The 14,628-nt window shown below is 39.4% G+C and overlaps 1 protein-coding gene across 1 annotated transcript in view; it reads right to left on the bottom strand.

Moving 5' to 3' along the window:
- LOC132205679 (headcase protein) overlaps positions 1-14,628 on the bottom strand; it is a 44,681-nt gene that overhangs the window by 9,363 nt on the left and 20,690 nt on the right. The window contains exon 3 of the mRNA XM_059634924.1: positions 11,769-11,862. Within this exon, the coding sequence (XP_059490907.1) occupies positions 11,769-11,862 (94 nt within the window). The remainder of the gene's footprint in view (positions 1-11,768; positions 11,863-14,628) is intronic.

Genomic DNA, 14,628 nt, shown 5'->3' with positions numbered 1-14,628 from the left:
CTAGTTTTCAAAGCCGAGTATGAATGCAGCCGGGTCTCTTCAAAGAAAAACACGGCGAGTTTGCATGCAGAAAGAGAGGCGTTTCATCTCTTTTCCTCCGCTCCTTCTTTTATACGACTGTGCACGCACGTAATAGCGAGATTCTGTTTTCGTCTCTACCACGCTGGCTCGGTGGAATTAGAGGATAACGCTACCCACAAGAGGGTGCAAATTGCGGTTGGCTCGACCATTAGGAACGAGTGCGGGCCCCTTTTGTGCGGGCGAGAGAGAGAAAGGAGTCTATTTTCTGCTCTCTCCTGTTGCAAGAAGCCTCGTCGTCCGACAGGTGGAAAAGGACATAATTCATGGTGTTACTTGAGACTTGACAAACTGTTCTACCCCTCGACAGGACCAACACCAAGATTAATCTCATTTAATTTTCCGTATTCACTTACATGTGGTGAAATTCAATTAAGAGCTGTTCAAATTAAATGATAAAGTAACGTACAAAGAGTAATTAAAAATAAATAAAAATTTTGTTGCCTCTTGTTTCTATTTTTTTTTTTAATTCAATTTATTTCTTAAATAAACACAATCAAAGTGAAAATCAATTTGACGATCAGTCTTTTTTTCATATTTCCCCGTGAATGAAGAAACTTTGTACATGTATTCGATCCATTGTTAGTACCGCTCCAGACATGGAGCACTGCACCTCGTTTTTCCGTCTCGCCTCTGTTTTTGGCGTTCACTTTCCCGCAAGCCGCAGCCGCCCTTGGAAATTTCTCTACCGCGGCTACAGTTTCGCTTTGTTCACAACGTTTTTCGCGATCGGATGTCTTCATTTGAGGGAGCAGACCAATTTCTTTATCAATCGTTCCGGCGGTGCCATGTTCGGCTCAAATATCATTTACATAGCCACGCCAATTATCTTCCAAGCATTCGCCTCCTCATTCCTGGCGCTCTCTTGTTTCTGGTTTGTAATGAGAAACGAACGGTACACGCAAATTGTCCATGCACTGGAGAAATTCGATCGGCACAGTGTGTTTCGACGAGTCGGGAAATTTATGAATGGGGTTCTCGTCTTCTCTCTTTCAAGCTACGTTCCCTCGCTTTTGTTCTCAATTCTTGCCCTGGCAAAAATTGGAAACTATTTTCTCCCACTGGTTTTTACACAGTTTGCTTTCACGATTATCATTGGCTTTGTTTTGAGATGCAAATTTATTATTATCATTCGAGCGATTTTTCACATCACATATTTTCTAAACAAGGAAATTTTGGCAAAGGTTGTTATAGAAAAATTTATAAATGATAAAAACTGTAATAATTAAATTTTTAGACTTCTAGCCCGAACATTTCTGTCAAGTTCATTGCCCAGAAGAGACAATCCCACTGGACACTCTGCATGCTGGCCAAAGGGGCGCTTAAATTGTTCCAGCCTGTCCTCTTTTTTTACTCTCACGTTGAATTCCTCTACATTTTAATGGCTGCTTATTACATCTGCGTCACGATAGATAATGCAGAGAAGAACCTACTAGCGTCAAAATATATGTTAATAGTTTGCATCGGCTCACTTTCCAGAATAATTTCCTGTCTATTCAACTTGTACGTACTTCTCTCTACTTGTGAAAAAGCCGTACTTGAGGCATGAAACCTTTAATTCTACAACCTTAAAAGACTAAACTCTGAATTTAGTTAAACGCAACGAAGGAGTTTATCATAAGAATGGACGCAAATCTAGACCCAGAAATCGGAGAAGAGGTAAAAATATATTTTTAAATAAATTCCAAGACAAATTTATGAAATAAATTTGATTTCCACTTAGATTGAATTGTTTCGGAGACAAGTCTTACATTGTGGGTTAAAATATTTCAAACTTTGCCACATTATAAATCTCAACAGGACCTTTCTGATGTCGGTAAGTAAAAATAAAATTAAATTAAAGGAAAATTGTAAATTTAACTGAATATAAAATTTTTTCAGTTTGCCTCAAATTTTGCCACGCTTGTAACGATCTTGATCCAATTTCACATGATTGCCAACGACTCGTCGACAGCCACTTGACTTTCTTTCTAATATAAAAAGGAAATTGCTTCATTATTGATTCAAACGTGCTGCAATTCCGCCCCTTAACCATTATTTTTTTTGGCATTGTTCCACGGTGCGGCGAAGAAAATGAACGTCTCATTTAAACTTTCCTTTCAATAAATGTCATCGTCAATTCCCAGCGCTCGACGTGCCACCATGAATGTTTTGTTTTTATTGTATCTGTGAAATAAGCTGGAAAGTTTCCAACCCCATTCTGTCAAAGGTCATATCTGATATGATAGAGAAGGCTATTTTTTACCAGTTGTTTGGCAAACATGCCCCGGTGCGGACCAAGCCTGCTCTTCGGACTGGCCTTCATTTTCGGCGTCCACCCCCTAAATTTCGGCAACGGCCCAAGAAAATTTCTGTACCGTTTTTATAGTGTCGCCCTATTCATTGGCATTGCTTCCATTGGGTTGAGAGAGATGAAATTAATTATTCAATTTTACACGCAGGGGTCATCAGACGTCATCCCAGTCAAGAACAAAGTTTTCTTTTTGATTCCTCTAACGTTCCAGATTTTCTCGCTACATTATTTGGCGTTTTTACTGTACTGGTCGATTACCAAAAACAAAATCTACCTCGATTTGTACAAAAATCTGGTCAATATTGCCCGATCGTTTGACAAAGAAAATATTTACCTGGCGGTTGACACCAAAATCAATAGAGTTATTTTGATATGTCTTTTCTTGATGGTCTTTTCAATATTCGGACTTGAAAATCTCTCCAACTTTGTTTCATTAATTTTGTTTGTTTTCTATCCTTTCGTTCTAATATCTGGTTTATTGATGCGGTGCAAATTCATCACCTTACTTTTAATTATTAATCAAGTGACCTTGAAAGTCACCAAAAAAATCAAGGTAATAACTCACATTTACTTATAATTTAGTCTTATAAATTATACCGAGAAATAAAATGCTTTGTTTGGAATTCGTTTGCCAGGCACCGCGACGCACGACGGCCGAAATCGCATTCCTGAGACAGGCGCACGAAAGTTTGTGCAAATTCGCACGACAGGCATTCCGACTTTTCCAGCCGGTGCTGTTCCTTCACCTGCACATTGAGTTCGTGCACCTCATCCTGAGCGTGTATCACGCTTGCATACTTTCCGCCGACTTTGACCATTACTCAGAAAGTGAAAAAAGATACGGCCTAGGAATGTCCATCCCCAGACTGCTTTACGATCTATTTAATCTGCACTTCTTCCTCTCCGCGTGTGAGAATACGCTACAAAATGTAATTAATTGAAAAAAAATTAAATTAACAAAACTTTTGTAATTATATTTTTTAGCTTCGAGAAGTTCAATATTCTTTGGCTAGGATAGAAGATAAAAAAGCTTCAACCATGGAGGAGGCAAATTAAGATTTAAAAATTTGAACAAAAATAGAAGTTTTATTTTAGGTGGAAATTTTCCAAAGGCAAATTTTGCACACTGATGTGAAGAATTTTGACTTCTACGGAGTTTTGATTCTGAACAGGATGCTTCTTTTATCAGTAATAATAAAATTATTATTAATGAAAAGTTAAAGTTTTCACTTTCAGGTGCTTGCAAGTGTGGCTGCCTACGCAATAATGGTGGTTCAGTTCCACATCATAGCAGTGGCCGCAGAAAATTGAAATTTAAGGTGTTCTTTGGAAAAAATTCCATTATATTTTAAAATAAAAAGCTGCTTTTAAAAACTGATGGTTACAATAAAATTAATTATTGACGTTGCAATGAAGTTTTAAATAGATATTAAGTTTGATAAGCATTAAAAGTTTTGAAATAGAATTTTAATTATCATGTATTAAAAATTCAGAGAAAACTACTTAAGCGTTGTGCAACTCCTCGCTCAGACTAGACAGTTTGCAGTGCAGATTATATTTGATTGCGATTGCGAAACGTGAGCGCCTGTCTGCTCTCGGCGCGTTTCAAAACGCCACTTGCAGGTTGCAGCGATCGATTTCGAAAGCTGCTTGCAACACAAAAACCTGTGCAACCTCGCAACACGAGCTTTCCATCTCTGGCTGGCTGCTTTTCCACCATCTCTGCATTTTGTGCACTCGCTCTCGTTAACGTCGCTTACCACGTCAGCATATCTATTGCACACCCATGTTATATTCTCGGAAGAAGAAGAAGAAGAAGAAAGCGCAGTTGCAACTTGGCAAAAGGAAATCGTGTATATATTGTGGCGCGGGGAGGATATTATTCTCCTCTCTTCTTATCTGCTCTGGCGAAAGTAAAGTGCTCATATAAACACAACAAGTAGTGCGTTTGCAGCCAGTAAGGGTTATTGTTATTACAAAAGAGTGTAATTTCAGATAAAGAGAGAAAACTTGCGCGCAGAGACTCAAAAATCACATGCTTAATAACCGCCGACGATAATGGAAAACGGAGGTGTGTGCGTGCGTTTTGCTTTCAGCAGGGGAGCGATTAAAAGTAAAATACAATTACAGGTCGCCAGATTTCAACTTTAACGGCTGCGTTTTCTCCAAATGAGGATCTTTATTATAAAAGCCCCTCCCGCTTTCGAGAAGAAGAAGAAGTGAAACTTACTCTTTGTTCACATTTAATCCCCGCGTGTGTGATTTTAGCAATGTTTATTCTCCTCAAGGATGTGTATATGTGTGTTTAGGAGGATGAGACGGAATGCAAAGCACATAAATCTTTCAGGACATAAATTACTTCTTTATCTCTTAACACTTGAAGTGTTGAGTGATTGCGTCAGAAAGGCTTCAGCGAGTTTCAGGCGCACGCAATTTGTTGTGTACGGCTTCTGTTAGAACTTGCTTTTTAGCCGCAACCGAATGGTTTGAATTTATTTGATTTCCCGGAATTCAATCTAGATCTAATTTAGACCGTCTAGACATTACAAAATAAAGATAAGTAGTCAGAATATATTTCAATATTCGGCTTGATGATTTGAAATCCAAATGTTATAATATAATGGTAATAGTTAGATTTTAAATTATTATAATTTGTATGTTTTTTTTATATTATATAATTTTGATCTTAAAGTGCTATGCAAAAGCAGAACGTACAATTAAAACGGCCATATTTGATTTAATTTCTTTCTCAATAGAAACTTTACGAAATATCTAATTTTATTATGAAATGTTTCTGCTTTCAAATTTAAAATTAATAAATGAAAATTTTTACTTTTCGTAGCCGAATTTTTCCACCATATTTGAGTAAAAATAATATATTTGTGAGGCGGCAATTTTCTTTGTTTAAAACCACCTAATGAGCTGCAATGTTACAAAGAAAGGAAAGCAATTCAGTGCGATTAAAAAAAAAAAATAAGATTTTCGTGTAATGCTGGTTGCGTGTTACGCCGCGCATTTAGAGAATCTATTGTGTCGCGAGCCCGCTGCTTTTCCACTCAAAAAGGCGTCATTGTTGTGACAAAAAGTAACCAGCTGCTTTGTTAAGTTCTCTGCTCTCTCGCGCATATAAAAGGCGTTAACAATGCGATCAGCGTTTTTCACGGCGAATAATAATGTAATAACCACTTTTTAAGCTCCCCCATTAACGCCAAAGCTGCCGAAAAAAGAAAGGAGTGTGCAATAATTTTCTCCACTGCAGCTGCATAGCATTGAAAAAGAAAGTTAATTCCGGCCTTTATTATATATGGGAAATAATTAGCGATATAAATCAAATTTCCGAATTCATTACGCAAACTGCGCGCGTGTACCATTAAGGCGGCGAGAGTCAATTTTCGCAGCACAATAGCCAATTACCATCAGCAAGAAATGCCATTCATTTTCATCCCCCTTTCGCCTTTATTATATAGACGCGCGCACCCCTTGGCAAGCAACACACAAGCCTTTCTCGGACTCAAGGCTATCAATAAGCACGGCGCGGAACTCAATAAGGCAATTGCGGCGGCGGCGGAGTTTCGCAAACTCCCCGAGGAAATGAGGCGAACGCGTCTCGGAATGGCAAACTCGTGTGATTTGATTTTCCGGCCAATTTTGCGAGAGCACGCGTCATTTGAAACCAAACAAGCCAAAGTTTGCGTTGCGAAATTGTGTTTTTCCCTCAGCCACAGGTGGCTCGTCTCTCTCGTCAGTCTCGCTCATCTCTCGGGTTTCGCCAGACGGATCCAATTTTGCAGCGCGCACCCCTGTCGTAATTACATGGCGTGCGAGAGAGAGAGAAAGGCTGGCGCATTAAAAATGAAAGGCAATCAGAGCCTGTCCGTCCGGTGAACACGACTAATAATGGACTCTCTCTTCATATATAATGGTACATGTATTTTGCCAAAGCAAAACTCAATAAGTTCAAAGTCGGTCTGTCAGGGGCAGGTGCAAAATCCGACAAGCGAAAAGCTGCTCACGCCATTTGTTCGCCACTTTCGCCTTTGACGTCCGGAATAAAACGAGAGAAGCAGAGAAATAAAACGCCGCGTGTGCCAAAGGCGAAAAATTATTACGGAAGGGGCCACTGCCAGTCGCGTCACCGTGTGTAGTGAGGGGGAGGAACGCAATTTGGGAAAAAAAATGTCAGTGTGGTTACAGAGGAAAAAGAAGGTACGGAGAATAATGAAATGTGCGGATTTATGTCTTTCTTTCCTCTGCGAGAAGAGCCACTCTCGGCTCCGAATATTCTATTACGCCACGCTAATGAATTAAAAAAAAGGGGAAGGCAGCACGCGTGTGAAAATTTTTACTCAAAATGAAATTTGGACCGCACACATTAGAGCCTCCCTCGAGGCAGACGTCATTCCCCGTTGAAATGTGAATTGCCGGCTGGATATGTTTAATCAAAATTTACAGAGGTTTCCACTCTAAAATTTACATTTTGTACCCGCGATTTCCCGTTTTTTTTAATCCTCTTGAAATTTGCATGAAATAAAGGATTGAATTACACATTTCATTTTTAATAATTTAAACCGGTTTTGTTTTATAAATTTTACAATTCCTAATTTCAAATATTTTAAATCAAATAAAAAATTCTTTCATTATTTACTACTAAATTAAATACATAGACTTTTGTTAGGATCGAAGTCAAAATATTTGAATATTAAAAATTACCATAATGACGGAAAAATTTAATTTTTTAAAAATAATTTAAGTGATATTATAAAAAGTGATTCGTAATAATATTATTCATCGTTCGTGACTATTTATTAAATAATTTCATTTTTTTTTTAACGTTTGAAATATAAATTTAAAAGAAAACCATCGGCGCATGTGATAAATTGTAAAATATTGGACAAAGGGGCATTATTTTTGTTTCATGTTGCGTGAATTTCCCATTTCGCCACACGTGCAAAGAAGCGCAAAATCAATAAGGCAGAAGCATATTTTTTTGGCAACGGCCATTCGTCGCACGGCAAACAAGGGACACCCTCTCTTTCTCTCGGCGGCGTGTCTTCAAAATCAAATTTTGACATATTGGGGTGTCTTGCTCGAGCCGACGGAGGTAAATCGCTGGAATTTTTCTTCTTCGTAAAATGCACTTTGCTCTCCGCTAACAATGAGGAGACGAGAAGCGGGGGACGCTGCGAAATTTATATATAAAGAAAGAAACTCAAGAGGGCGACTCTCAAAGCATAAAAATAATGAAGTTAACTTTTGATTAGATTCCGAAATGAGAGTTTCCCGTCGCCGAAACTTATTAAGTTTTAATTTCCCATTTTTTTAATTTACGCCCCTCGTCGGTTCGAAGAGCGCCGCATTGTTTTCAGCGGAGAATTCCATGCCTCACAAAACAAACCAATTATCTCGCTGCGCAAACTTGGGTCGAACGAAAAACGGCCGGTTTATTTTCTCAGTGAAATCTGTGCGGTTAATAACAAGCCCTGAATAAACAAACTCGTAAAAAAGGCTCTGCGTCTGGCTGGTCGGCGATAGCAAGCGAAAGCCGTTTCGTCGTCAGTTCAAATAACACTTTGGCCCCGCGCGCGTAAATCCACGCGGCAATCAAAAGTTAATAAGTCCGTCGAGCAGCAGACTGTCAGGGACAGGTGCACCGGACGTCCATTCAAACGCTTAACGCGCCACTTCGGCCGGCTTTCAACGAAGAAGCAAAGTAAATTGGACCCGTGCTGGTACCATTAGCCGGGCAAAAATTATTAGGGGGTTGCAAATGGGAGGTAGGGGGTGGAGGAGGGGCGGATGGGCCGAAGGAAGAACGCAATTTATTTGCGGCTAAACGAAGGGTGCGTTTTTTGATAGAGACGCCACAGCTGCAGCGCGATTGCACCAAGTAGTGCAATGGGCCAAGTGCATGCACAAGGGGGTGAGTGTGGGGGGGGGGAGGGTGGAAGTATCTTGATTGCAGGCAGGGAAAGTACACACACACACATATAAATACGTCGTATCTTTCCTTCTCTCGGCAGGTTCGCGCCAAGTGAAAAATAGCGAGCGTCGCGATAATCTATTTGGAACGACCGTTACGGATTACTTTCATTTGTCACTCGCAGCCCATTTCCTTTTGTGTGCGTGCACTTCCGGGAAACGGTGTTTTTCCTTGATTACGTGTTTGATAAGGACCGGAGCCAAATAAATTGAGTTGCATCAACAAAAAAAGTTGACAGAGCGAAAGGGAAAAAAATAAATAACTGGGGAATTTCTGCTCCAGCGGGTCGCGCGCAGGAAATTTACGGAAGTTCAGCGCCTCTTTTTTACTCCTCCCGAATCGCGTTTCTTTCGCTGCGTGCACCCTCGGAAACTGCAAAGCGTGGCATTTTAAATGCCTTTCGTCAGCATTTGTAAATAATAAATGTGCTCTTTGCGCTCCTTAAAGAGGTTTATATACACCCCCCGTAATTAGCTACCAAACAAAGTTCACTTTGCAGAGAGATGTCTTTGATGCAAATTTATGGTTTTCCTCGCACTTCCTCCTACTCGGATTATAAAGCTTTGTGCAAATAAAATTAAAGTGATAAATTTTAATGCCTTTTAATCCCTCAGCAAAGTCGACATTTTTATTTTGCCACCACCAGACCACCAAAAGTTTGTTAGAAGCGGACTAATAATTTTGGGTAAAAATAAATTTATGGAATCTTTTTAATCACACATATTTAAATTATATTTACATTTCGAATAATTTAAATTGAAAAATTATAAGGTTAAATAAAAAATGTGAATTTTCCGTTTTTTCTAGACTTTAAAACTTTTTATGCTTGACAAACTTCCAATAAATAGCCACCGCTTCGTTACGTATGCAAATTCCGGTCTAGGGAAGTTGAAATGCGCGCCCTCGAGTATGTAAACCGAAAAATGCAATAACCTCCTAGGCAAATCGGCAATTTCCGATCACAAAATTTTCCCAAGCGGAGGTCTTTTGTCAAATTTCCGCTCGCTGCCTGCATTATAATGCATTGCAGCGGCGCCCTTGTCTCTCTCTTACTCTGCGTGGCACGCAGGAATGCACCTTCGGGATTGAGACGCGTGCCGGCTCCCCTTCTTTATATGTAAAAAAGCATTCAATCAGTTGAAAGGCCGCAGAAAATAAATTCCCCGAAAACGAGGCACCCGCCGCACAATAAATAAATCTAACAAAGTGGCGCCGCTTTCACCCCTTTTGGTATGCACCCCGCACAAGTAAAGGTCCCTCTATCTTTTCGCCACAAAAGAAAAATGTCACTTCTCCACAATGGGGAGCCAATCGAAAAGCGATACACGTGCCGGTGCCAAAAAGAAAGAAAGAAAGAAAAACGAGACGTGCCCGGCAGACAGATGGGCAGACGCGAAAGTGCATCAAGGTTAGCCAGAGTCAAAGGGTTAAGTATTATAAGTTGAATTGTTGCGCCGCCGCCGCCTGCACAGAGATCGATATGTGAATGTCACCCATGCGCAATTTGGCTCCGGTGTTTGCGTATGTATTATTATTGCAATCTACTCTTGACATACTGCAGCCTCTGCACTTGCTTACTTTCTCCTCGGAGAGCCTCTCTCGCTGAGAGGGGTGTATGTGCGCGCGCCCCTATTAAAACACACCCTTTGTAGTGAGAGAGATGTAAATGCAACCGAGACGCGCGGCGCCGACAGCGAGCAACCCTCTCGGGGCGAAATTGTCTGGAATCAGCAAGTTTCTCGCCGTACGCTCTAATCTAATCGAAATAATATTCTGCCAAGATGCAATCACCTTCCCGCTGCGCTCTCCTTCGTTAGAGGCATATTTTTATTTTATATTCTCCGAGTTGCGGTCCGACTTTCAGAAACTATACATATAGAGGGGTGAGTTGGGAAATCCAACAAGTGAGGGCGTTTGTAATATAACTTTTTATTAAGTGTTAAAACTTGTAGGGGAGGCGGAATTTGTCGAGAGAGCGTGACTTGCGAAATTCGATATTGATTGTCCATATAATAATGATTCACCGTACCAAAGGGTAATGATTGTTTTACAAAATGTTGAATGCCGCGCTTTTGTAGCGCTGCCCCTTTCCCTTTTTGCCGTGATTAAACTTGGGTTGCGACCGACGCTGAATACAAACGAGATTTTTATGCAGGACCGTTAAAAAAGTTTGGACCGGCAAATTGATTAAATAAATTCTTGGTACAAACGAGGCCGAAGGGGCCGGTTGATTTTTAAAACTTTGAACGGAATCAACTAAATTGGCTACAAAAAAGCAGGGGAAAATTTTGTTTTCAAACAGCGTCAGCACAAAACAATTTAGAACTTTATTCAGGCACTTTCCAAAAAATATAACAATGTGAAAATTATATGCAGAAAAATATATTTTTGAAAATCAATTCTTTGATTTTTATAAATTATTAAATAAAAAAATTAAAAATATGAATGAAAGAGAAATAACATATTTATGTACAAAAACCTACTGAAGAAATTTCCAGTAATTGTTATTTTTGAATGCATCACTTTTGAAATAAATAGTTATGAAAAAAAAAATTTTCAATTTTGAAATGTAGTGATTTAAAAATCAGTTACAATCAAACTCTAATAATTAAATTTTTTTAAATTTACCAAAATAATTCAATTTTTTTTCTTTGCGTATTCGTTTTATGCATAAATAATGGACCGCAATTTTCCACTGAGCACGTACACTTTCTCTGGCAACCTCTTTAAACTTTTTGCTGCAGGAAAAGAGCATCCGGTAGTAATTTGTAAAAAATATGTAAGTTTCGCTCGAGGGACTTCATTGTCAGCGTTTTACGAGTGAGGAGAAGAGCGAGTTCCGGTTCTCTGATAAGATTGCGCGTCCCTCCGGCTCTCGGGTGCAAATGCAACTTTTCTGTACAATTTCGCAATTGGAAACTTTTATTGTGTTTTTTATTTTTATGGGAATGGGGCTTTTAAGGTGAGCCGGATAAACCCTGAAAATTGTGTGCTTTAACGACTCGGGCTAGCTGTCTGCGGAAATAACGCTCCGGCGGTTCTGCCATATTATAAAGTGCGAGGCGGAGGCAGCCAGACGGCGCTTCTCCTCCCTATGCACACTTTTCGCCAGTCTGGGCTCGTAAAAGATGCGCGCAAATAAATGCAAACATACACACACACACAGAGTCTGCACGCACCCGGCTCGCCTTTCTCTTTCTTCGGGGCGATAAAACATAAAACAAGCCTGTTTAATGATAATTTTATGTCGCCCGTCGACGAGAGAGAGCGAGAGAGGAGAGCAGAGGCGCATTCACACTTGGGAGGGTTTGAGTGCCGTCTGGCGGCAGTCTCTCTTCTCCAAAGGGGAGCCCGTCTCTCTGCTCTAATCTCCGGCGGCTCTCTTTCTTTCAACTTTCAAGGACTTTATTGGCTCACCTTGATGTGGTACGAGTTGACCTTGTGTCTGGGTAGGATGTTGAACGACGAGAAGTCCTGGCGGCGCGCGAACAAGCCTTTTCCCGACGGGGTCCTGCCAACAGATAATAAAAATCACACGTCGTAAAATCGGCAGTCATTTGGTTTGATTCGATGCCATCGGATTTTATTAAATTAGACGCTCAGGAGTACCTTCTTCTTGGAGAAAGTGTCTGTGCGTCAGCAAAGAAAAGAAGCTCTAACGAGAGGACAATCAAATTGTGGTGACTAAACAACATCAGGCAATCACACTCGGCACTAAAACTGCATCTCTACTGCTACATTACCGTTAGGGGAACGTGATGGGAAGTTCTTCCTCAAGACAGTAAAAAAAATCGAGTGTCTCAGTCAGATTGGAAAGAAAGATCTGACCTTTTAGATAAGACAAAATACCTACCATCTTGTCTGATTGAATGGAAAGTACTGTAAAAACAATTTAATTTGCTTGATTGTGTGTAAACGTCGAATGCAACTTAAAATATGACTAAAATTTAAAAAAAAAAAATGCAGAAATTAGTCATTCGGTAAAATTTAATTTAATCAAATGAAAAATTCATCTCAAGTAACTTTCAATTGAAATAAGTGCATATATGAGTAAAATAAAAATTTTATATAATAATTTACTTTCATAATTACAAAAGAGCAATTATTTTTATACCAATTTAATACTTCATGAGTTGTGATGTATAACAAATTAATCCATGTAAACATTTCATGAAGCTCATAAATAGTAAGAATTACATTATAACGCCTTGAAACTCTTTATTTGCTCAGGACTAACAAAAGAAACACCCTCGTTCATTTTTCCCCTTCATTTGGTTGCATCTCCCGTCTCGGATTTAATTTGAATATTTTAATCACAAGTAGAAAGGAAGTGTTATTTGAGTTAAAAAATGTTTCCTTTATTCTTCCAATTTTTCATTTGCGATCTCAAAGTAAGATTAGAAAGCACTAGCTGCAGTGGATGCACATTCAATTTGCATGAATGCGCTTTTGTTCTCAACCCTTTCCTTTCTCCGAATCTAAATTCAAATCGACAACAAAGGACCATGAATTTGAATTTCACTCGAGCGCTTTACTCAAGGAAAGCTACGAAAATTCTCTTGATCTGTCATGCCCGACGTCGGTGGTAGCAGCTTTCTCTCACTTGTGTAGTTTAGAAATGCAAATCCGTGGGTGACGAGGGCGTAATTCAAGTTCGGACCTCCCGTGGGGCAGCAGCTAGGGAGCTCATTTTTTTCCAAGAACGCTGCTGCACACAGAGATGATATTCATCAAAGTTCAACCCTTCCACTCTCCTAAACAAACGTGCGAGTGTATATATGCAACTGCTGCTGCACCCAGCTCTCAATTTATATTAATGCGATTTGCCTGCATAGAGACAATGCCCTCGCATTAAATATCAAATGAATTCAGGGGGCAATTTCTACCTTCAAAATAAACAGCCGGGCCTATCCAAACACATTTGCAGAATAAACAAATCAACAAAAGCAAAACAAACGCCGCAACCATCAATTACAATCGAGAAAGGGGGTGTTGAACTGCTCCAAGGAGACACACGCGCGAGACTATTTAACTCGAGGGGCTTCTTCTCGCGCGAGAGACAGTGAAAGCTGCTGCTTCTTATATGACAAAACATAACGCGCGCCGGGATTTGGACTGAACTTGTGGAGCGGAAAATCCTCTCAACTGCGGTAAACATTGACGTCTCAGTCAGAATTAATGCAAATGCAATTAACGCGCAGGAGCTAAACAGAACCTAATTGAAATCGAAAGTTGGTAAAACCGCATCATTTAATTAGAAACTGCTGTCGAGGGCGCGCGCCGGCTGGCAGCCTGATGGTTTCAAACTCGCAGCAGCAGTTGTATCAAAACAAAAGCCGCGTATAGGCAAGGGTGGGGTGTAATTATTTCGGAATGTTCATACACCCGAAATTACTTGTTTCGAAACTAGAATAGATTGTTCGTAATAAGCCAATAATTAACCGAAATGTACATTTCATGAGAGCGTCGGCTGGAATTGGCCGCGCCGAAGGGACCGATTTTGATGGATCTCCCAGAGTTAATTAATCCTCATTGTTGTCAAGTCTTGAATATATTAGTTTGCAAAACAAAAATATTGTACGGCGGCAGCGGGCGGAGAAGTTTGTTGCCGAGAGATGCATAATTAAATTGGATTTCAAAAGACGGTGGCCACCCGGGGCTTAAATTAATTGTTCTTGAAGAGACACGCCGGCACCTTCTTGAATAAGACGTGAGGTGCATTAAAGGACCGTCGAAAATCAAGCAGTTGATAAAGCTGCTCGTCTTATTTCTTTGTTAGAGTGATACGTGCTGTAGAAAAGGAGTGAAGCGATGTAAAAACAGGCCTTAAGAAGACCGTTGTGTTTTAAAGCAATTGTAGGAATTCATGTCATCTTCAACATTCAAAACAATATCATTGATGAGTTGTTTTTATTGACTTGAGATAATATTTGTTTATAAAAGGTCGAGATAAACACTAATGAACTCAAATTTTATAATACAAATTTACTAACTGGAAATTATTAATTTTAAAAATATTTAAAAAAAATCTGATACCATATACTTTAAGAGATTCGCTTTTAAAATAAATTCAAGCATTTCTATTTTGTTTTAAATTCAAATTAAAAAATAATGCAAAATTATTAATTTAAAACTCCAGTTGAAAGCCCTGATAGGAATTACGGATTGATTTAAAAAAAAAGTAAATAAATATCAGACATTATATAATGAGATTAATTTGTTGTTAATGTTTTGCAAAAGAGTTATTCATGCCTCGTCACTGATGCATAACTACAAT

This window comes from Neocloeon triangulifer, unplaced genomic scaffold, assembly GCF_031216515.1.
Source record: "Neocloeon triangulifer isolate White Clay Creek 2 clone unplaced genomic scaffold, ASM3121651v1 ptg000003l, whole genome shotgun sequence".
Lineage (NCBI taxonomy): Eukaryota > Metazoa > Arthropoda > Insecta > Ephemeroptera > Baetidae > Neocloeon > Neocloeon triangulifer.
The sequence above is the reverse complement of the archived record's forward strand: the minus strand, read 5'-3'. Positions and strand labels throughout refer to the sequence as shown.